Below are 21,844 nucleotides of genomic sequence, written 5' to 3' on the forward strand. Positions count from 1 at the left end.
GTAACAGTTCAGTGGTACTGACCACAGCTGCATGTAGCTTCAAACAGAACCTCCAGAACTCGTGTTGACATGAGGAACATGCAGCTTCTCTTCTTCCTCAGTCTGGTTCTGTTCGACCTCTTCGTCAACATCCTCGCCCACAACCTGGCAGAACCGGCCTACGAGGCCGACGTGGCCCAGCTGGAGTACAAACTGGTGGCCGCAGAACACGGACTGGTGGTCCGACTGAAGGGCTTCAACCACAAGCTGCCGGTCAGGACACGCTGGGAAACATTGGGACACGCTGGGACATACTGGGACACACTGGGACACTATGGGACATACGGTGACACATTGGGACACACTGGGACACATTGGGACACACTGGGACATACTGGGACACACTGGGACACATTGGAACACACTGGGACACACTGGGACACATTGGGACATGCTGGGACACGCTGGGACACACTGGGACACACTGGGACACATTGGGACATACTGGGACATGCTGGGACACACTGGGACACACTGGGACACACTGGGACACATTGGGACATGCTGGGACACGCTGGGACACACTGGAACACACTGGGACACACTGGGACACATTGGGACATGCTGGGACACGCTGGGACACACTGGGACACACTGGGACACATTGGGACATACTGGGACACACTGGGACACATTGGAACACACTGGGACACACTGGGACACATTGGGACATGCTGGGACACACTGGGACACATTGGAACACACTGGGACACACTGGGACACATTGGGACATGCTGGGACACGCTGGCACATACTGGGACAGAGACAGACAGATCAATAACTGATACGTCTACCTAGTATTGATCCGTATTGATTCAGTATTGATCCAGTATTGATCAGTTTTGATCAGTATTGATCCAGTATTGATCCAGTATTGATCATTATTGATCCAGTATTGATCAGTATTGATCCAGTATTGATGAGTATTGATCCAGTATTGATCATTATTGATCCAGTATTGATCCAGTATTGATGAGTATTGATCCAGTATTGATCAGTTTTGATCAGTATTGATCCAGTATTGATGAGTATTGATCCAGTATTGATCAGTATTGATCCAGTATTGATGAGTATTGATCCAGTATTGATCATTATTGATCCAGTATTGATCAGTATTGATCCAGTATTGATGAGTATTGATCCAGTATTGATCAGTATTGATCCAGTATTGATCCAGTATTGATGAGTGATTCTACCTCCTTCCAGCTGCTGCTGAGGCTCATCGTGGATCAGCTTGCAGACTTCAGCGCTGATCCGGGGGTCTTCAACATGTTCTCAGAGCAGCTGAAGAAAACCTACTTCAACATCCTCATCAAGCCGGACCGGCTGGGCAAGTACGGAGGACACACACCGAGTGATACACACTCAGAGATCAGTGTGTACTTGTACTGTGTTCAGAGATCAGTGTGTACTTGTACTGTGTTCAGAGACGTGCGGCTGCTGATCCTGGAACACTGCCGCTGGTCCGTCATCCAGAAACATCAGGCCGTCACTAAAGGACTCACCGTCCTCGACCTCATGACCTTCGTCACCGAGCTGAAGGCGGAGCTTTACACTGAGGGGCTGGTGCAGGGGAACTTCACCAGCACGGTTAGACACACACACACACACACACACACACACACACACACACACACACACACACACACACACAGAGAGAGACACACACACACAGAGAGAGAGACACACACACACACACACACACACACACAGAGAGACACACACACACACACACACACACACACACACACAGAGAGAGCGACTCAGAACACATTGTGTTTGCTCTGAATGAGTGATGTCAGTCTATCTCATTAATACAAAAAACATCCCATAATAATCAGGGTACAGCTGGTTTTCAGGAGATGATGAGGAAAGGTTCCACCTAAAAGCTTCAGTAGAATAAAGGTTACCGTGGTTACCATCGGAACCGTGGAACAGTGATGTTGATATTGATTGATCATCCATCTGTTTCCTCCACCAGGAGTCCAGACAGTTCCTGAACTACTTCACTGAGTGAGTATCTGTTGCCATGACGACACATCATCTGATCGGACAAACACCGATTCATGAGTCCAGTTCAGACCAGTGTCTCTGTGTGTGATTGTGTGTGTCTCTGTGTGTGTGATTGTGTGTGTCTCTGTGTGTGTGTGTGTGTGTGTGTGTGTGTGTGTGTGTGTGTGTGTGTGTGTGTGTGCAGGAAGCTGCAGTTCCAGCCTCTGCCAGCAGAGGCCCCCGTGTTGTTCCGGGTTGTGGAGCTTCCTCAGAAACATCATCTCTGTAAAATCAAATCTCTGAACAAAGGAGACGCCAACTCTGAGGTCACCGTCTACTACCAGGTAGCGATCAGAGTGACGGACTGCCAACTCAGCTCTTCTCTGCCGCGTGATGTGGCGTGTAAACACTGACACGTGTTTCCTGTCCTGTGTTGCAGTCGGGGCTGAAACAGCTGAGAGAACACGCCCTGATGGAGCTGATGGTGGTGAGTGTCACACACACCTGTCCGTCACACTTGTCTGTCATCAAGATCAGTTCACGGTCTCCATGGTAACCCTGACAGGAAACAGGATGTTAGTCAACAAGCAGAGGGACAGTGAGCCTTTAACATGAGCCTGAAGAACACCTGTAACCATGGTAACGGTGTGTGTGTGTGTGTGTGTCAGATGCACATGGAGGAGCCCTGCTTCGACTTCCTGAGGACGAAGGAGACTCTGGGGTGAGTTTCACTATAAGGAACACACGCTAAGGACACAGCAGAGACACACATGGTGACATCACAGGTGACATCACGGGTGACATCACAGGTGTTAAAACAGGCTGTTCCTTTGCAGGCTGCCTCCCTCTGCTGCAGCCAGCAGGATCTCTTTGACTGACTTTAGTCTGAATGTGATCTCCTGACCTGCAGGTACCAGGTGTACCCGACCTGCAGGAACACCTCGGGGGTGCTGGGATTCTCCGTCACCGTGGAAACACAGGCCACCAAGTTCAGGTGAGTTTACCTGTGGTTTCCGAACGGCGGCCGATCCGCCGAGCCATTAACACGCGTTCCTGCGCTCGCAGCTCGGAGCTGGTGGAGGCGAAGATCGAGGAGTTCCTGCTGAGCTTCGGGGAGCGTCTGGCAGCCCTGAACCAGGAGGCCTTTAGGACCCAGGTGACGGCGCTCATCAAGCTGAAGGAGTGCGAGGACGCTCACCTAGGAGAGGAGGTGGACCGCAACTGGTTTGAGGTCGTCACGCAGCAGTACGTCTTCGACCGGCTCAGCAAGGAGGTGACGCACACGCGTGTTCCTGCACAGATCACACTGATCAATACACAACGTGATCAATACACAACGTGATCAATACACAACGTGATCAATATACAACGTGATCAATATACGTGATCAATACACGTGATCAATATACAACGTGATCAATACACGTGATCAACACACAACGTGATCAATATACAACGTGATCAATATACGTGATCAATACACGTGATCAATATACAACGTGATCAATACACGTGATCAACACACAACGTGATCAATACACGTGATCAATATACGTGATCAATACACGTGATCAACACACAACGTGATCAATATACAACGTGATCAATACACGTGATCAACACACAACGTGATCAATATACAACGTGATCAATATACGTGATCAACACACAACGTGATCAACACACAACGTGATCAATATACGTTATCAATATACGTGATCAATACACGTGATCAACACACAACGTGATCAATATACAACGTGATCAATATACGTGATCAACACACAACGTGATCAACACACAACGTGATCAATATACAACGTGATCAATATACGTGATCAATACACAACGTGATCAATACACGTGATCAATATACGTGATCAACACACAACGTGATCAATATACAACGTGATCAATATACAACGTGATCAATATACGTGATCAACACACAACGTGATCAACACACAACGTGATCAATATACAACGTGATCAATATACGTGATCAATACACAACGTGATCAATATACAACGTGATCAACACACAACGTGATCAACACACAACGTGATCAATACACATGATCAACACAACGTGATCAACACACAACATGATCAATACACATGATCTGTAAACAGGTGAACAGCTGGTAAACAGGTGGTAAACAGGTGGTGAACAGCCAGTAAACAGCTGGTGAACAGGTGGTAAACAGGTGGTGAACAGCTGGTAAACAGCTGGTGAACAGGTGGTGAACAGCCAGTAAACAGCCGGTAAACAGGTGGTGAACAGCCAGTAAACAGGTGGTGAACAGCCAGTAAACAGGTGGTGAACAGCCAGTAAACAGCTGGTGAACAGGTGGTAAACAGCCGGTGAACAGCCAGTAAACAGCCGGTAAACAGGTGGTAAACAGGTGGTGAACAGCCGGTAAACAGGTGGTGAACAGCCAGTAAACAGCCGGTGAACAGCCGGTAAACAGCTGGTGAACAGGTGGTAAACAGGTGGTAGACAGGTGAACAGCCAGTAAACAGGTGGTAAACAGGTGGTAAACAGGTGAACAGCCAGTAAACAGGTGGTAAACAGGTGGTGAACAGCCGGTAAACAGGTGGTGAACAGCCGGTGAACAGCCGGTAAACAGGTGGTAAACAGGTGGTGAACAGCCGGTAAACAGCTGGTGAACAGGTGGTAAACAGGTAAACAGGTGAACAGCCAGTAAACAGGTGGTAAACAGGTGAACAGGTGGTAAACAGGTGGTAAACAGGTGGTAAACAGGTGAACAGCCAGTAAACAGGTGGTAAACAGGTGAACAGCCAGTAAACAGGTGGTAAACAGGTGGTAAACAGGTGAACAGCCAGTAAACAGGTGGTAAACAGGTAAACAGGTGGTAAACAGGTGTGTGTGTGTTGCAGATCGAGGCTCTGAAGACGTTCTCTCAGGACGATCTGGTCTTCTGGTTCCTGCAGCACCGAAACAGCAGCAGCAGGAAGCTCAGTGTTCACGTGAGTGTTTCATTGAGGCTCCGCCCCCTCACCATCACCGCCATGTAGAACTTTTTACACTTTTCAAAATAAAAGACAAACACACTGAACTTCCTGTTTCCTGTCAGGTGGTTGGTTTCGGGGTGGAGGAAAACGACCCCCCCGATCAGAGCGCCGCCTGCAGCCCGGAAAGCTCCGCCCCCTCCTCAGCCTACGGTGAAGTGAGCGAGCTGACCTTCCTGCCGACCTCATCGCCGTCACTCCAGGACGCCACAGTCATCACTGACATCAGAGCGTTTACCTCCTCCCTTCCCCTCCACCCCTACCACAAGATCCTCAGCTAGGCCCCACCCACTGCCTCCTGATTGGCTGTCTGGCAGAGACAGTGAAGTAACCACAGCAACATCCAGCACTGAGGAAAACTCCTGTGGTTTCTTCTTCTACTGTGTGAATGTTGCGTTCACTTCCTGTGGGAACAGAAGCTCTGTAAATAAAATGACACAAAACTACAACCACACACAAAACTACAACCACACACACAAAACTACAATCACACACACAAAACTACAATCACACACAGAAAACTACAATCATACACACAAAACTACAATCACACACACAAAACTACAACCACACACACAAAACTACAATCACACACACAAAACTACAATCACACACACAAAACTACAATCATACACACAAAACTACAATCACACACACAAAACTACAACCACACACACAAAACTACAATCACACACAGAAAACTACAATCATACACACAAAACTACAATCACACACACAAAACTACAACCACACACACAAAACTACAATCACACACAGAAAACTACAATCACACACAGAAAACTACAATCACACACACAAAACTACAATCACACACACAAAACTACAATCACACACAGAAAACTACAATCATACACACAGAAAACTACAATCAAACACAAAACTACAATCACACACACAAAACTACAATCACACACACAAAACTACAGTCACAGAAAATTACAGTCACACAAAAAACTACAATCACACACACAAAACTACAACCACACACACAAAACTACAATCACACACACAAAACTACAATCACACACAGAAAACTACAATCATACACAAAACTACAATCACACACACAAAACTACAATCACACACACAAAACTACAATCACACACAGAAAACTACAATCATACACACAAAACTACAATCACACACACAAAACTACAACCACACACACAAAACTACAATCACACACACAAAACTACAATCACACACACAAAACTACAATCACACACACAAAACTACAATCATACACACAGAAAACTACAATCAAACACACAAAACTACAATCACACACACAAAACTACAATCACACACACAAAACTACAGTCACAGAAAATTACAGTCACACAAAAAACTACAATCACACACACAAAACTACAATCACACACACAAAACTACAACCACACACACAAAACTACAATCACACACACAAAACTACAGTCACAGAAAATTACAGTCACACAAAAAAACTACAATCACACACAAAACTACAGTTACACAAAAAAGTACATTAATGGCCTCCTGATGCTCCGACAGCCTTTTAACATGGAAACACTGTCGGTTCCCGGGGGACGTGAACGCAGCGTGAAGACCTCGGGCTCGTCTGTTACCAAGGAAACATAACGATGATTTTAACGTGTTCGTCCTGTACGAGTCTATTCATGAGGACAGACGTGGAAATAAACATGTGGACTCTGGATGTTCTGCAGTCATGTGATCACTTTAAGAAACGACATACATGTTTCAGTTCAGGAATATTATGTCAGTAAATATCAATAAAAACATTTAAAGAGTTTCTGACATCTTTATTTTTCACTGTTTTCATTAAAAACAGAATTTAAGATAACAGATATGTTTACTTTCAGCTTCACAGCTGAAGATGCTCGGTTTGACCTGAAGCTTATTAAATAAAGAAAATCCGGGTCACCGGCCGGCCGCCATCTTTGTTTTGGTTCGGAAAGAAGTGAAAAATCATTTTATTTTTATCCGAATTGAAGATTATTTGATGAAGACAGTCGGAAGATGTTTAGAAGATTCTAGAAAAACTTCAAAAACAACATCAATTGTTTTAAAGCGACCTGATTTAACTTGGATAAAACCCAGCGGTTAACAGGAAACAGGAGGAACCAACCGGAGCAGCTGGAAACGGGCAGGAAGAAATAAAACAACTGACCTGTTGGCCTTCAGCAGCGAAACTCAGAAAACTGAACTTCCTGTGATGTCATCAAGACAACAGCTGATAGCAGTTCATCAATCATCACTTCACCTGTTGTTGTTGTTTTTTTCTCCAACTTTATTGAACACAACAAAATGAAAACATCACAAATGATTTAAATGGATTTGAATATTTTAATGTTTGAACAGCAGAATTATTTTGAATATTTGAGGCTTCAGCTTTCTCTGATTTCAGTTTCACACCATCATCATACAGACTTATTAATAATTAGGACCCGAGAACCGAATGGTGCGAAAGCCCTTTTGTTTTTCAAGGAATTCAAATTCTGCTTTTTCTCACTGAGACGCCATTTTGAGCGTCTCGCCATGAAACTACAAGTGACTGTAACTTTTATGTACATATTCCGATCTTCCTCAAACGTTACATCTTTGACAACAGTCCCACCCTGAAGACACCTGTATGGTAATATTCGCTCATGGTCATAGCGCCCCCTGCTGGCAACAGGAAATGACATATTTCATACTTTCACGTGCTTCGTCGAGCTGGTTGATCACATCGACATCAACTCTGGTCAGAATAGCCTTTCAACATTGATGATGATGTATTGAGAAGCTCGTGCTTTTTTGTGAAAGGGCGTCGCCAAGGCGATGCGGCAAAGTTTGATGTTTCGCTTTGACACAGGAAGTTGATGTTTGAGGTCCAGGGATGCTTCAGACTTCACAAGACTTTGCACATGCGTCAGGCGTGGTGAACTCCGCGGCCGCTTCCGACCCGCTGGACCCGATGGGCAGCATGCGAGGGCCCGCATATCTCTAATGCAGTTTTAATTCATAAATATTATACATTCATAAATCATTTTATAGATTAATACATTTTATAGGGGGTTATATAAGACAAAGGAGGGGAAACATCGAATTTTATACGTTAATAAATTGTATTCATTCATTTCATATATTAACAATCTATAAAAAATGACTTTTGATGCCTTCGAATTCTGTGAAGAAAATCACTTTTAATCCTGTTTCCTGCTCAGTTTCCGCTCCACACACACAATGTATACATCAAACTGGAGGGGTTTCTGTCAGCTGCCAGTCCGACTCTCATTGTGATCGGAGTCTCCGTTTTGGCTGAACTCCCTCCGAGTGCTGAGTGCTCCCTCCAGCTCTCCCATAGACTCCCATTATATCTGAGCTCTGAACCTTCTGGTCAGAAACAGGAAGGGAGGGCGTCTCTAACCTGCAACCGTGCCTCAATAATACAAAATAAAACAGTAGGGACGTGAAAATCACTACAGTTCTTCATGACAAGATTCTGATGCTCACGCTGAAAGAATCTTTTCAATAGGACTTGTAGTTTCTGTTTCGTGAGGACTTTCTTGAAGGATGTGCGTCTGCATTTCTGTCTGGGTCATTGCTCCACTGAAGAGTGGGAATCGTCATAGCAACCAGTGACTCCACATCGTTTCCATCATGGCGGTCCTAGCGGGGCCGTTCACGTTTTAGCAGGACACGTCAAACTTCCGCAGCTACGTAGTTTAGCATGCTTTTATAGGACAGTTGAGAGGAGTTGGACTCTTCTCTTTAACAGCAGAAAAATACTGAACAGCTAAAATCACATCAATGAACTCAAGCTGAATTAATGATTTTCTTTTTCACACAATATTTGCTTCATAGTGCTCCGTTTAAACAACGTGAAATAATTAAACAGCTTCAGTGTGTTCAAATCAGGCTTTCACTTTATTGAGTGTTTAACATGAGAAGAGTTACAGCAACTGAACAACTTCTATCTGTTGTTTTATCCCAACTTTCCCAGAATAAATGCACCCTCATGTTTAACATTTTCTAGATAAATCCATCACAATATTCATTATATTTTAAACATAAACCAGTTACACATTAATGAGCCGATAAAGATGGTAAAGGAAATATTTCTGTCAGCGACGTGTGTTTACAGACAGTTTATCTTAAAGCATTTCGAGAAGTTTAAACCCAGTTCTGCCTCATCAACGTTATACAACAATCAAATCATCCAACACATACGTGTACGAGTATAAACAGAACCAGCTGATGCTGTCCCAGTTTGATCAGATCAGACGAGCGGATTAAAGAGCGCGAGATGAGACCAGTGGAGATGAAGTTGGGTTGTGAAGCGTTAAGAAGCATTTAATAATAAAGAAAGTCATTCAAAGGCCTCGTTCATGAACAACTGCTGACTAACGTTCACGCCATGATAGTCAGTCTGGTCTTATTCTACCGGGCACAAGGTCACGTAGTTACCAGGCTTTGCAAGCCAGAAGGCCGGATACAGCGGCTCAGAGAACCGGTTACGGAAAGTGTACAGGTGAGTCAGTGTGTCAGAACACACCTGGTAGAAAGACAGCGTGCCAGCAGGCCAGTTTAGATAAACCCCAACACGTTTCCAGCCAACATAGCAGAGACTGGTCATTTTATTTTCATGCCATGCACTTAAACCAGTGTTGTACCCAGTGCCATCCTCTTTGGGAAAAGACCAGAGACCATGGTACCAGGACAAATCATTATTTCCAAATGCAGAGACCTTACTGTCTTGTTTCCTGTCGATTCCTTTATATGCAACAGCAACACCCAAGTGTTCAACATACAGGTCACTCCGCTCTACCTCCCAGTAATGCTGTCCACTCAGACCCTCTCTGCACAGCACCTGAGGATGTTTGCCAAACCTCGCGGGGTTGTCAGGGTAGCCTTGATCCTCTCCATATGTCACCTTCTTGTTGTCGTCGGACAGAAGGAGGTGGTTGTTGGCTGTGTTTGGGTCCAGGCTCAGGTTACAGAAATCTGATGGAGGCAACAACACACAAATCTTTAACTACATCTCCAGCGCAGATCACAGCATCCTGAGCTTATAATAATATATAATAACAAGTATTCAGAGTCGTATCTTCATCAGATGTTAACATGACCGCTGGTACGTGAACATTAGTGATGTCACTGTGGAAACCTGAAACTGGAGCAGAGAAACAGCAGATTCTTCGGTGTTGGATGATGAAGCTCCGCCCCTCTTGAAACATGATGTCATCAGAACAACTCACCCAACTTGTCGCTTCATTGCCGTAGACTTTCTGAACATTTCAAGGGTCTCTGTTGACCGTTTACACAGTTTGACACAAAACCTGATGTTCCTCTGCTCCAGTTTCAGGTTTCCACGGTGACGTCACAAAGGCAATGGAGAGTTGCTTGAACAAGTGGCTTGAAGTGCTTGAAGTCGGACTTACACCAGAGGAGGTCTGTTCTGTCGGTCACCTTCTCCACATCAGTGACGTCGGGCTTTGAGAAGTCGTCCGAGACCAGGACGCCGTCCTTGTAGTGGTAGATAGTCGCTCCGGGGTGTTTGGAATTAGCGATGGCTGCTGTGAGGAAACGGAAGCGGCTGTTGCTCTTCAGGGTTTTAACAACATCACAGAAAGCTCTGGCTTTTTCTCTCACTGCAGTCGACACTTCATCTGACCAGTACCACTTTGCAGGGTCGTGACCTGCAGCTGTGAATAATGGTTGATCCAAGTTAAAGTGGTCCATGTAGGCTGCCAACTGGTCGAGGAAGGAATCGGTGTTTTCCACAGAGGTGAAAACGAAGACCAGAGTGTGCTGGACACCCGCAGCGAGAACCTGTCGATCCAAGTCTGACTGATTTGGAACAATCTTTGTTTCTTCCATCGCCTCCACACACGACTTCATGATGTTGATTTCTCTCTCTTTGTCTTCCAGCCACTTGGTTAAGTTGTAATGACTGAACGGTGAGTGTTCTCCGTCTTCAAAGAGCTTTTTCAGTGAGCTTTCATCTTCCTTCCCTGCTCGGATGAGGGGAATTTTTTCTGCCATGGTTGCCTTTAGCACAGATATGTAATAACCGCACAGCTTCTGGAAACTGCTCATCATTTCGTGCATTTGAGGAAACTCTTTCACCACATTTTCTTCCAGAGAATCATTGCATCTCATCACCAGTTGGTTTAAGTCATCTAACACGTTCTCGACTTTTCTAACCAGGCCAACAGTGATCCCAGTCACCTGAGGAGCTTCTGCAGCAGAAAGCTTCAGCTGAGTGGGATTGAAATCTAAATCTTTCAGAGGCATCAGCCAGACCTTCAGGGGAACGGAGTTCTCGCCTTTCGCTCCGATCAGCTTTGGAAGCTGCACATAGACCTCCACCGTATCTGCGAAGGTCGCCGGGTTTTTCTCAAGAAGGAAGTCGCCGTAGAATTTGCAGGAGAATGTTTCACAGAGTTTTTTCTCTTCATCAGTCAGCTTCAGCTCAGCGCTGCCCTCAATATTCACTGTAGGAATCTTCTTTATCACCGCCTCCATTTTGCCATGGATGTCCTGGACGTGGCTCGCATCCACCTTCTCACTGTCAAACACAAAGAAAGCATTTGCCCCATAGAGGATGCCTGTGACCACGTGTGTTGCCAAACCCTTCTCCAGAGCTGCTGTCGGTTGCATCGTCATGGTTCCCTGATTGGTCATCAGCTGTTGGAAGTGGGTGGTTGCTTTGTACTGAAGGGTCACTCTGCTCTGACTGTGGAATTTCTTCTGATTATCCAGATACTTGGCAGATCCTCCGGCTTGAATCAGACCACTACAGAAACTGACCTTCAGAGAGGCGCTGACGTCCAGCAGGAAAGATTTTTCTTCTGTGGAGTCATGTGAACTGATCTGAAACGTACTGCTGGGCTGAGAGCTCTTAACTGTGTTCTCCTGCACAGTCTTCTCATCCCAAAGAGTGACACCTGCAGAAAATACAGAGCATCAAGACAGAATGTAATGTTTGGAGAATGGAAAACATTGCAGTCAGGCAAAATAACCTGATCCCCTCTGTTAACATGGTGGTGGTGGTAGTATCATGGTTATCTAACATGGTGGTGGTAGTATCATGGTTATCTAACATGGTGGTGGTAGTATCATGGTTATCTAACATGGTGGTGATAGTATCATGGTTATCTAACATGGATGAGCCTGACTTGTACATGACTTCCTGTGTTGTAACCAGAGCTTACAAGTTTTTTTTTAAAAGTTTTTAAGTTTCTTAAGTTTTTTAAGTTTTTAAGTTTCCTTTTGGCATCAACCAATCAAATCATAGCATGTCATCGACATCATTGAATACCGGAAGATAAACATTAGACTTTTTGTGTTGCTATTACAATTAGCAACATTAGTAAGTTCCTTTTAGAAAAGAGTTTTTCGAAACTTCCATTAGAACAGCAACTTAAATTAAATCTGATGGTTGTTCAACACCAAAACTAGAGCTGCGCTCAGAGAGGAAAAAACGGATTCGGACTTTCAGCGTGGAAAATGATGCTGGCACCGACTGGCTAGCTGGGAGCATTAAACCTCGTGGCCTATTTTGCTGGTCGTGCCATCTTATTGACAACAATTCCTGCTCCCTGTGGACAGCTACAGGATTCACGACTTGGCCAACATGTCACAGGTCCTGAGGATCTGGACTCGGCTTCAACACTAAGAAGGACGAGGAAGAGGTCCAAACCAACCAAGACCTTCTGATGAGGCTCTCGGACCTTCATACCAGCTGCTCATCTGGCTACTTGACTACACTGTTGAAGTAGTTATTTATATATTCTCCCTTTGCGTCCTCAAACACTTGACCCATGTGTCCTCGCTGGTTTCTACTTCTGCTGACAACCATGATGGTGCTTCAGTGAAATCTGATCCAGTTCTTGTGATGAACTGAACCCGTGTCAAACTCTTCATGGAAATCACGCGTGTTGGTGACACATGTTCCTGTGGTGGGAGTTGCATCTTACCTGGGATCAGTTCATCTCTGCGAGCGTCATACAGCATCCCTAAGGTGAAAGGTCGCCCCAGGGCAGCCACCGACTTGATCTGTGAGTCCATTTCTCCAACCTGAGGAGAAACAAGGTGAAGCAGCTCCTTCAGGATCGGATCAGGCAGCTTTAAAAACACCTGCATCACTTTCACACATCTCACCTGGTGAAGGTGTTGATCAGCAGAGTCTTCTTCACTTTCAACTAGAGCTTCCAGTCTGTTGCCGTGAAACGCTACATGCCAGCTTATATCCTGTTCAGTGCCTCGTCTGACTCCACCCCCTGACACGTAGCTGTAATGCATCATCACTTTTCCCTGGAAGGGGACTTTGTGCTTTTCCAGATAAGTTGGATAATCACTGACAACAATTATTTCTGCCAACATTCATAACTTACAAACATTTCCATGGTGAGATATATTCCGTTTCCCTCCATGTCTGTCCACACCCTTGTGATTTGTGAACCAGAAGCTGGAACAGCTGCAGTTCTCCTGGTACCTGCAGCCTTAAACACCTGCTGTCAAACGGGCCTCTACAGTACTGAAGAAAGGCTCTTATACCTTGGAAACATAATAATAATTATACCTTGGAAACATAATTAGGGCCCGAGCACCGAGCATCGGTGCGAAAGCCCTATTGTATTTCGTAAAAATGTTCTTGGTAGTTGTTCGTCGTTCTTCTTCTCCTTACGTAAAGTGATTTTCCTTTTTGGAGGCTTTATCATATTCAAAAACTCATGAAAGTGGAAACACATTTGTCTCCCGGCAAAACATTTCGTATTCTAGTGGAGTCGCGAATGGGCGTGGCCAAATGGTAAATGTGGTCGCCGGGGCATCTCTGTAGGGGGCGCTCTTGAGCCGTTTGGTCACGCCCACTCACGACTCCACTAGAATTAGAAATTTTTCGCCGGGAGACAAATGTGTTTCTACTTTGATGAGTTTTTGAATATGATAAAGCCTCTAAGAAGGAAAATCACTTAAAAGTTGTATAAATAATTCGTTTTCATCGATGTGTGTGCCCGTGAAAGGCGGCCATTTGGAGGTCTCGCCATGAAACTACGGGTTGCTTTAAATCGTATGTACATGGACCGACCTTCTCCAAACATCACAGGTATGATAACAGCCCCGCCCTGAAGACCCTGTGGGGTAATATTCACTCATAGTGATAGCGCCCCCTGTTGGCCACTGGAAATGACACTTTTCATACTTTCACATTCTACGTCGAGCTGGTTGATCCCATGAACCTAAAGTCGGGTCACAATAACCTAAACATGTAGTTGATGATATATTGAGACATTCGTTCGACTTTGTCAATGGGCGTCGCCGTGACGATGCGGCAAAGTTGGATGTCTCGCCGTGACGCAGGAAGTTGATGTTTAAGGTCAACGGATGGTTGACACCTCACGAAATGAGTGACATGCTTCCGGCGTGGTGAGACGATACATCTGATGTGTTTTGCGAGTCGGCGTGGCCAAACGGCTCGCCAGCGCCCCCTGCTGGACACAGGAAACGAGACAAAAATAGCAAATTTAAGTGGGTATACGCAGTCCCTCGCGCGCGACATGTCGGGGAGACGGCTTCGGGGAGGCGGCGCGCCGGAGTGCGAGGGCCCGTACATCACTGCTCGCAGTTTTAATTACGAAATACAATACGGCTTTCGCACCAATGCTCGGGCCCTAATTATACCTACGTATTTTATATACAGAGTGTATGTGTGTATGTATGTGTGTGTGTGTGTGTGTGTCTGTGTGTGTGTGTGTGTATGTGTGCGTGTCTGTGTGTGTGTGTGTCTGTGTGTGTCTGTGGGTGTGTGTGTCTGTGTGTGTCTGTCTGTCTGCGTGTGTGTGTGTGTATATGTGTGTGTGTGTGTGTGTCTGTGTGTGTGTGTGTGTCTGTGTGTGTCTGTCTGTCTGTGTGTGTGTGTGTGTGTCTGTGTGTGTGTGTGTGTGTGTGTGTGTGTGTGTCTGTGTGTGTCTGTGTGTGTGTGTGTGTGTCTGTGTGTGTGTGTGTGTGTGTGTGTGTGTCTGTGTGTGTCTGTGTGTGTGTGTGTGTGTGTGTGTCTGTGTGTGTGTGTGTGTGTGTGTGTGTGTGTGTGTGTGTGTGTGTGTGTGTGTGTGTGTGTACCTTGCGCTGCTGTCTCAGTTCTGAATGATCCATGTGAGGAGCATCTCCGACCCGAAGCTCCTGCGGGAGGCGACTCTGAGAATCACCAGGCTGCAGCTCCTCCAGCCGGAGAGGAGTCAGACTGTGGAACTGATGGAGGAGGAGGAGGAAGAGGAGGAGGAAGAGGAGGAGGAGGAAGAGGAGGAGAAGGAGAAGGAGAAGGAGGAGGAAGAGGAGGAGGAGGAGGAGGAGGAGGAGGAGGAGGAGGAGGAGGAGGAAGAAGAGGAGGAGTCATTACCTCAGCGTGTTCAGTGGGTCTCTGATGAACTGAATCTTACCGTCCAGACGTTCTGCTCAGACGTTCTCTCTGCCGACAGAAGAACCTGAACAGACACAAGTTGACAGACAGAAACACAGACGGAGAACATCAGAACATCAGAGAACATCAGAGAACATTAGATCAGAGATCATTAGAACATCAGAGAACATTAGATCAGAGAACATCAGAACATCAGAGAACATTAGAACATCAGAACATCAGAGAACATTAGAACATCAGAGAACATTAGAACATCAGAGAACATCAGAACATCAGAGAACATTAGAACATCAGAGAACATTAGAACATCAGAGAACATTAGAACATCAGAACATCAGAGAACATTAGAACATCAGAGAACATCAGAGAACATCAGAACATCAGAGAACATTAGGGTTCTCCAAGTTCGGTCCTTTAATCAGTGAGAAACACTCACCTTCAATCCTCCATGTTTGAGCCTTCCACTGCTGCCAGCACCAGCCCTGTGGGCGTGGCCGTAGCTGGGGGCGTGGCCGTAGCTGGGGGCGGTCTGGTCCCGTGCCCTCCCCCCCCACATCGTCCTGGTAGGGCCGGCGGTTCGGGACGTCTCCTCGGGAAGGGTCGGGCTGGTTCTCCCACAGCAGCTCCGCCTCGATGTCGGTGACGAGGTCCTCCTCCTCCTCCTGCAGCTGGGGAGGATCAGGCAGACGAGGAGGAGGAGGAGGAGAAGGAGGAGGAGGCCGCTGGTCCTTCTCCACCTTCAGGTCGTCTGGGTTGCAGCATCCTGAGAGACTGAAACAGTGAATCAGCTGGTTTCAGTTTCCTCTGATTCGAAGACGTCGATGAGGAGAGCTGAAGAACTTTGGTCAGAACCGGTTCAGCACCTCCTCTGGGCTCCAGGATCTCCACCCTGGAGGACCTCCTCCGACCCAGCACTGCGTTCCTCGGCTTCTTCAGGGAGACCATGAACGTCTCGTGGTTCTCCTCCAGACCGTCGTCAACCAGCTGGATGCTCCACGTCTTCAGGTTCACTCCTGCAGGAGACAGGGAGGAGGTCAGCAGGAGGTCAGCCGGAGACAGGGAGGAGGTCAGCCGGAGGTCAGCTGGAGGACAGTAGGAGACAGGGAGGAGGTCAGCAAGAAGTCAACAGGAGACAGGGAGGATGCCAGCAGGAGGACAGCAGGAGACAGGGAGGAGGTCAGCCGGAGACAGCGAGGAGGTCAGCAGGAGACAGGGAGGAGGTTAGCAGGAGACAGGAAGAAGGTCAGCAGGAGGACAGCAGGAGACAGGGAGGAGGTCAGCAGGAGACAGGAAGGAGGTCAGCAGGAGGACAGCAGGAGACAGGGAGGAGGTCAGCAGGAGACAGGAAGGAGGTCAGCAGGAGGTCAGCAGGAGACAGGAAGGAGGTAGCGAAAAAATTTCCCCTCGGGCATTAATAAAGTAACTACCTAACCTAACCTAACATCAATGAACTCAAGCTGAATTAATGATTTTCTTTTTCACACAATATTTGCTTCATAGTGCTCCGTTTAAACAACGTGAAATAATTAAACAGCTTCAGTGTGTTCAAATCAGGCTTTCACTTTATTGAGTGTTTAACATGAGAAGAGTTACAGCAACTGAACAACTTCTATCTGTTGTTTTATCCCAACTTTCCCAGAATAAATGCACCCTCATGTTTAACATTTTCTAGATAAATCCATCACAATATTCATTATATTTTAAACATAAACCAGTTACACATTAATGAGCCGATAAAGATGGTAAAGGAAATATTTCTGTCAGCGACGTGTGTTTACAGACAGTTTATCTTAAAGCATTTCGAGAAGTTTAAACCCTGATCTGCCTCATCAACGTTATACAACAATCAAATCATCCAACACATACGTGTACGAGTATAAACAGAACCAGCTGATGCTGTCCCAGTTTGATCAGATCAGACGAGCGGATTAAAGAGCGCGAGATGAGACCAGTGGAGATGAAGTTGGGTTGTGAAGCGTTAAGAAGCATTTAATAATAAAGAAAGTCATTCAAAGGCCTCGTTCATGAACAACTGCTGACTAACGTTCACGCCATGATAGTCAGTCTGGTCTTATTCTACCGGGCACAAGGTCACGTAGTTACCAGGCTTTGCAAGCCAGAAGGCCGGATACAGCGGCTCAGAGAACCGGTTACGGAAAGTGTACAGGTGAGTCAGTGTGTCAGAACACACCTGGTAGAAAGACAGCGTGCCAGCAGGCCAGTTTAGATAAACCCCAACACGTTTCCAGCCAACATAGCAGAGACTGGTCATTTTATTTTCATGCCATGCACTTAAACCAGTGTTGTACCCAGTGCCATCCTCTTTGGGAAAAGACCAGAGACCATGGTACCAGGACAAATCATTATTTCCAAATGCAGAGACCTTACTGTCTTGTTTCCTGTCGATTCCTTTATATGCAACAGCAACACCCAAGTGTTCAACATACAGGTCACTCCGCTCTACCTCCCAGTAATGCTGTCCACTCAGACCCTCTCTGCACAGCACCTGAGGATGTTTGCCAAACCTCGCGGGGTTGTCAGGGTAGCCTTGATCCTCTCCATATGTCACCTTCTTGTTGTCGTCGGACAGAAGGACGTGGTTGTTGGCTGTGTTTGGGTCCAGCGGGGGGCGCTGGCGAGCCGTTTGGCCACGCCCACTCGCAAAACACGTCAGATGTATCGTCTCACCACGCCGGATGTATGTGACACATTTCATGAGGTTTCAAACCTTAAACACCAACTTCCTGTGTCACGGCGAGACATCCAACTTTGCCGCATCGTCACGGCGACGCCCATTGACAAAGTCGAACGAACGTCTCAATATATCATCAACTACATGTTTAGGTTGTTGTGACCCGACTTTACGTTCATGGGATCAACCAGCTCGATGTAGAATGTGAAAGTATGAAAAGTGTCATTTCCAGTGGCCAACAGGGGGCGCTATGACTATGAGAGAATATTCCCCCACAGGGGTCTTCAGGGCGGGGCTGTTATCATACCTGTGATGTTTGGAGAAGGTCGGTCCATGTACATACGATTTAAAGCAACTCCTAGTTTCATGGCGAGACCTCAAAATGGCCGCCTCTCACGGGCACACACATCGATGAAAACGAATTATTTATACAACTTTTAATCCCAAACATGTTTTCTATCCAGAGAACCGAAATTCAAGTCGGTCGGACAAAATCCCTCGGAGGAGTTCGACAAAGTACAACGTGTCAGAATTGCCCAAAATGGCGACTAAATTCAAAATGGTGGACTTCCTGTCCAGTTGACGTAACGGTGCAATGTAACTTTTTTGTGTGTCCACCGGATTTGGTGAATTTAGGTAAATGTGGCCGCCGGGGCATCTCTGTAGGGGGCGCTCTCGAGCCGTTTGGTCACGCCCACTCACGACTCCACTAGAATTAGAAATTTTTCGCCGGGAGACAAATGTGTTTCTACTTTGATGAGTTTTTGAATATGATAAAGCCTCTAAGAAGGAAAATCACTTTACGTAAGAATAATAAGGAAAGAGAAAAATAATTCCTTGGAAAAACAACAGAGCTTCGCACCCTAAAAACTGGACTGGCCTGTCAGACCACGTTCCTTCAGGACAGGCCCGCTCCTGTTTCACCTCATGAATCACAGAGATGAAGTTCAGGTGGTGTCTTTGAGGGAAGCTGAGAGAAGGAGGAGGTGAAAGAGGAAGGCTCGTTTCACACACACACACACACACACACACACACACACACACACACACACACACACACACACACACACACACACACATACACACAGACACACACACAGACACACACACACACACACACACAGACACAGACAGACACACACACACACACACACACACACTCACACATGTTACGTCTGCAGCTTGTCCAAGGCTCTGACCTCTGACCTCTGACCTCTGTTTCAGACGAGGAGGTCGGTCAGCAGCTCGTGTGCTGACGGTTGGACTCATTACAGGAAACGCTGCTACACGGTGAGCTCGTCTGTGGCCAGCTGGGCCAGCGCCGAGCGGACCTGCTCTCTGCTGTGAGTACCCGGGTCCAGACAGTGTTCTGATGGTGTTCTGGTCCAGATGGTGTTCTGGTCCGGGTCCAGACAGGTTCTGGTCCAGACGGGTTCTGGTCCAGACGGTGTTCTGACATCGGTTCTCTGAACCTCCACAGGTTAAACAGCAGCCTGATCAGCGTTCGCTCCAGAAGAGACGTCAGCTGGTTCTGGCGGTTGGCCGGGAAGCAGCCCTTCTGGATCGGTGCGTTTCCTTTGGTTCTGATCCGTCCACTTCCCTCTGCTCCAATTAAAGGTTCTCATCAGAATCGATCTGCTGGTTTAATGGACCTGTCCTCGGTGTCCCTCAGGTCCGTCCGGAGGTCCTGGTCTCTGGACGTGGGCCGCCGGTCCCTCGTCGGACTCCGAGCGGCCCGACGGCGGTTCTGACTGCGTCCTGGTCGAAGGTCCCAGAAGGATCTCCAGCAGCTGCTCGGCCAAAACTCAACACGCCTTCATCTGTTCATCGCCGGCTCGCGCTCGCTGAGCTGCTCGCCGTCGTCACGGCGACGCTCGTCATGTTTACTGTCACGCTGCTCTGAACATTAAAACTCAATAAACTGAAGGAAGGAAATCTGGACTTTCTGTTTTCTACACAAACTGGTTCTGATGCAGAAGTTTCAGCTGCAATACCACCGAGGACCACTAGAGGTCGGCTCCAAAAAGCCTCACAGTGTGTGTGTCTGTGTGTGTGTGTGTGTGTGTGTCTGTCTGTGTCTGTGTGTGTGTGTCTGTGTGTGTATGTGTCTGTGTGTGTGTGTATGTGTGTGTGTCTGTGTGTGTGTGTCTGTCTGTGTCTGTGTGTGTGTGTGTGTGTGTGTCTGTCTGTGTCTGTGTGTGTGTGTCTGTGTGTGTATGTGTCTGTGTGTGTGTGTGTATGTGTGTGTGTCTGTGTGTGTCTGTGTGTGTGTGTGTGTGTGTCTGTGTGTGTGTCTGTGTGTGTGTCTGTGTGTGTGTGTATGTGTATGTGTGTGTGTCTGTGTGTGTGTCTGTCTGTGTGTGTGTGTGTGTGTGTGTGTGTGTGTGTGTGTGTGTGTGTGTGTGTGTGTGTGTGTGTGTACCTTGCGCTGCTGTCTCAGTTCTGAATGATCCATGTGAGGAGCATCTCCGACCCGAAGCTCCTGCGGGAGGCGACTCTGAGAATCACCAGGCTGCAGCTCCTCCAGCCGGAGAGGAGTCAGACTGTGGAACTGATGGAGGAGGAGGAGGAAGAGGAGGAGGAAGAGGAGGAGGAGGAAGAGGAGGAGAAGGAGAAGGAGAAGGAGGAGGAAGAGGAGGAGGAGGAGGAGGAGGAGGAGGAGGAGGAGGAAGAAGAGGAGGAGTCATTACCTCAGCGTGTTCAGTGGGTCTCTGATGAACTGAATCTTACCGTCCAGACGTTCTGCTCAGACGTTCTCTCTGCCGACAGAAGAACCTGAACAGACACAAGTTGACAGACAGAAACACAGACGGAGAACATCAGAACATCAGAGAACATCAGAGAACATTAGATCAGAGATCATTAGAACATCAGAGAACATTAGATCAGAGAACATCAGAACATCAGAGAACATTAGAACATCAGAACATCAGAGAACATTAGAACATCAGAGAACATTAGAACATCAGAGAACATCAGAACATCAGAGAACATTAGAACATCAGAGAACATTAGAACATCAGAGAACATTAGAACATCAGAACATCAGAGAACATTAGAACATCAGAGAACATCAGAGAACATCAGAACATCAGAGAACATTAGGGTTCTCCAAGTTCGGTCCTTTAATCAGTGAGAAACACTCACCTTCAATCCTCCATGTTTGAGCCTTCCACTGCTGCCAGCACCAGCCCTGTGGGCGTGGCCGTAGCTGGGGGCGTGGCCGTAGCTGGGGGCGGTCTGGTCCCGTGCCCTCCCCCCCCACATCGTCCTGGTAGGGCCGGCGGTTCGGGACGTCTCCTCGGGAAGGGTCGGGCTGGTTCTCCCACAGCAGCTCCGCCTCGATGTCGGTGACGAGGTCCTCCTCCTCCTCCTGCAGCTGGGGAGGATCAGGCAGACGAGGAGGAGGAGGAGGAGAAGGAGGAGGAGGCCGCTGGTCCTTCTCCACCTTCAGGTCGTCTGGGTTGCAGCATCCTGAGAGACTGAAACAGTGAATCAGCTGGTTTCAGTTTCCTCTGATTCGAAGACGTCGATGAGGAGAGCTGAAGAACTTTGGTCAGAACCGGTTCAGCACCTCCTCTGGGCTCCAGGATCTCCACCCTGGAGGACCTCCTCCGACCCAGCACTGCGTTCCTCGGCTTCTTCAGGGAGACCATGAACGTCTC

General features: G+C 47.1%; 3 protein-coding genes and 1 long non-coding RNA gene across 6 annotated transcripts in view; 2 read left to right on the forward strand and 2 right to left on the reverse strand.

Moving 5' to 3' along the window:
• LOC138194869 (nardilysin-like) overlaps positions 1-6,874 on the forward strand; it is a 16,593-nt gene extending 9,719 nt beyond the window's left edge. The window contains exons 21-31 of the mRNA XM_069143887.1: positions 102-252; positions 1,246-1,373; positions 1,467-1,629; positions 2,021-2,052; positions 2,237-2,375; positions 2,471-2,518; positions 2,700-2,752; positions 2,942-3,025; positions 3,097-3,304; positions 4,933-5,022; positions 5,130-6,874. Coding sequence (XP_068999988.1) covers positions 102-252; positions 1,246-1,373; positions 1,467-1,629; positions 2,021-2,052; positions 2,237-2,375; positions 2,471-2,518; positions 2,700-2,752; positions 2,942-3,025; positions 3,097-3,304; positions 4,933-5,022; positions 5,130-5,345 — 1,312 coding nt within the window. The 3' untranslated portion in view covers positions 5,346-6,874. The remainder of the gene's footprint in view (positions 1-101; positions 253-1,245; positions 1,374-1,466; positions 1,630-2,020; positions 2,053-2,236; positions 2,376-2,470; positions 2,519-2,699; positions 2,753-2,941; positions 3,026-3,096; positions 3,305-4,932; positions 5,023-5,129) is intronic.
• A 2,104-nt stretch (positions 6,875-8,978) lies between these two features.
• On the reverse strand, positions 8,979-13,792 carry LOC138194851 (neoverrucotoxin subunit alpha-like). Of its 3 annotated transcripts, none has more exons than XM_069143872.1 (5): positions 13,464-13,790; positions 13,231-13,349; positions 13,047-13,146; positions 10,506-12,014; positions 8,979-10,068 (listed from the first exon to the last, which is right to left on the reverse strand). In XM_069143872.1, exons 3-5 carry the CDS (start codon positions 13,135-13,137, stop codon positions 9,500-9,502), a joined length of 2,169 nt encoding a protein of 722 aa, XP_068999973.1. In that variant the 5' UTR covers positions 13,138-13,146; positions 13,231-13,349; positions 13,464-13,790; the 3' UTR covers positions 8,979-9,499. The 3 variants fall into 3 exon arrangements, with proteins under 3 accessions (XP_068999973.1, XP_068999972.1, XP_068999971.1); XM_069143871.1 differs by having other exon boundaries at positions 13,231-13,360; XM_069143870.1 differs by having other exon boundaries at positions 13,231-13,792.
• Positions 13,793-17,037: 3,245 nt separating this feature from the next.
• Positions 17,038-18,357, reverse strand: LOC138194852 (neoverrucotoxin subunit alpha-like). The gene has a single exon (XM_069143873.1). It carries the CDS (start codon positions 18,201-18,203, stop codon positions 17,559-17,561), a length of 645 nt encoding a protein of 214 aa, XP_068999974.1. The 5' UTR covers positions 18,204-18,357; the 3' UTR covers positions 17,038-17,558.
• A 787-nt stretch (positions 18,358-19,144) lies between these two features.
• On the forward strand, positions 19,145-20,114 carry LOC138194853 (uncharacterized). The gene is made up of 3 exons (XR_011177960.1): positions 19,145-19,522; positions 19,660-19,745; positions 19,852-20,114. It is a non-coding gene; the product is annotated as an uncharacterized lncRNA (long non-coding RNA).
• The last annotated feature ends 1,730 nt before the right edge of the window (positions 20,115-21,844 follow it).

This window comes from Embiotoca jacksoni, unplaced genomic scaffold (assembly GCF_022577435.1).
Source record: "Embiotoca jacksoni isolate LCO1_2020_lvr unplaced genomic scaffold, fEmbJac1.0.p SCAF_116, whole genome shotgun sequence".
In the NCBI taxonomy this organism is placed as follows: Eukaryota; Metazoa; Chordata; class Actinopteri; family Embiotocidae; genus Embiotoca; species Embiotoca jacksoni.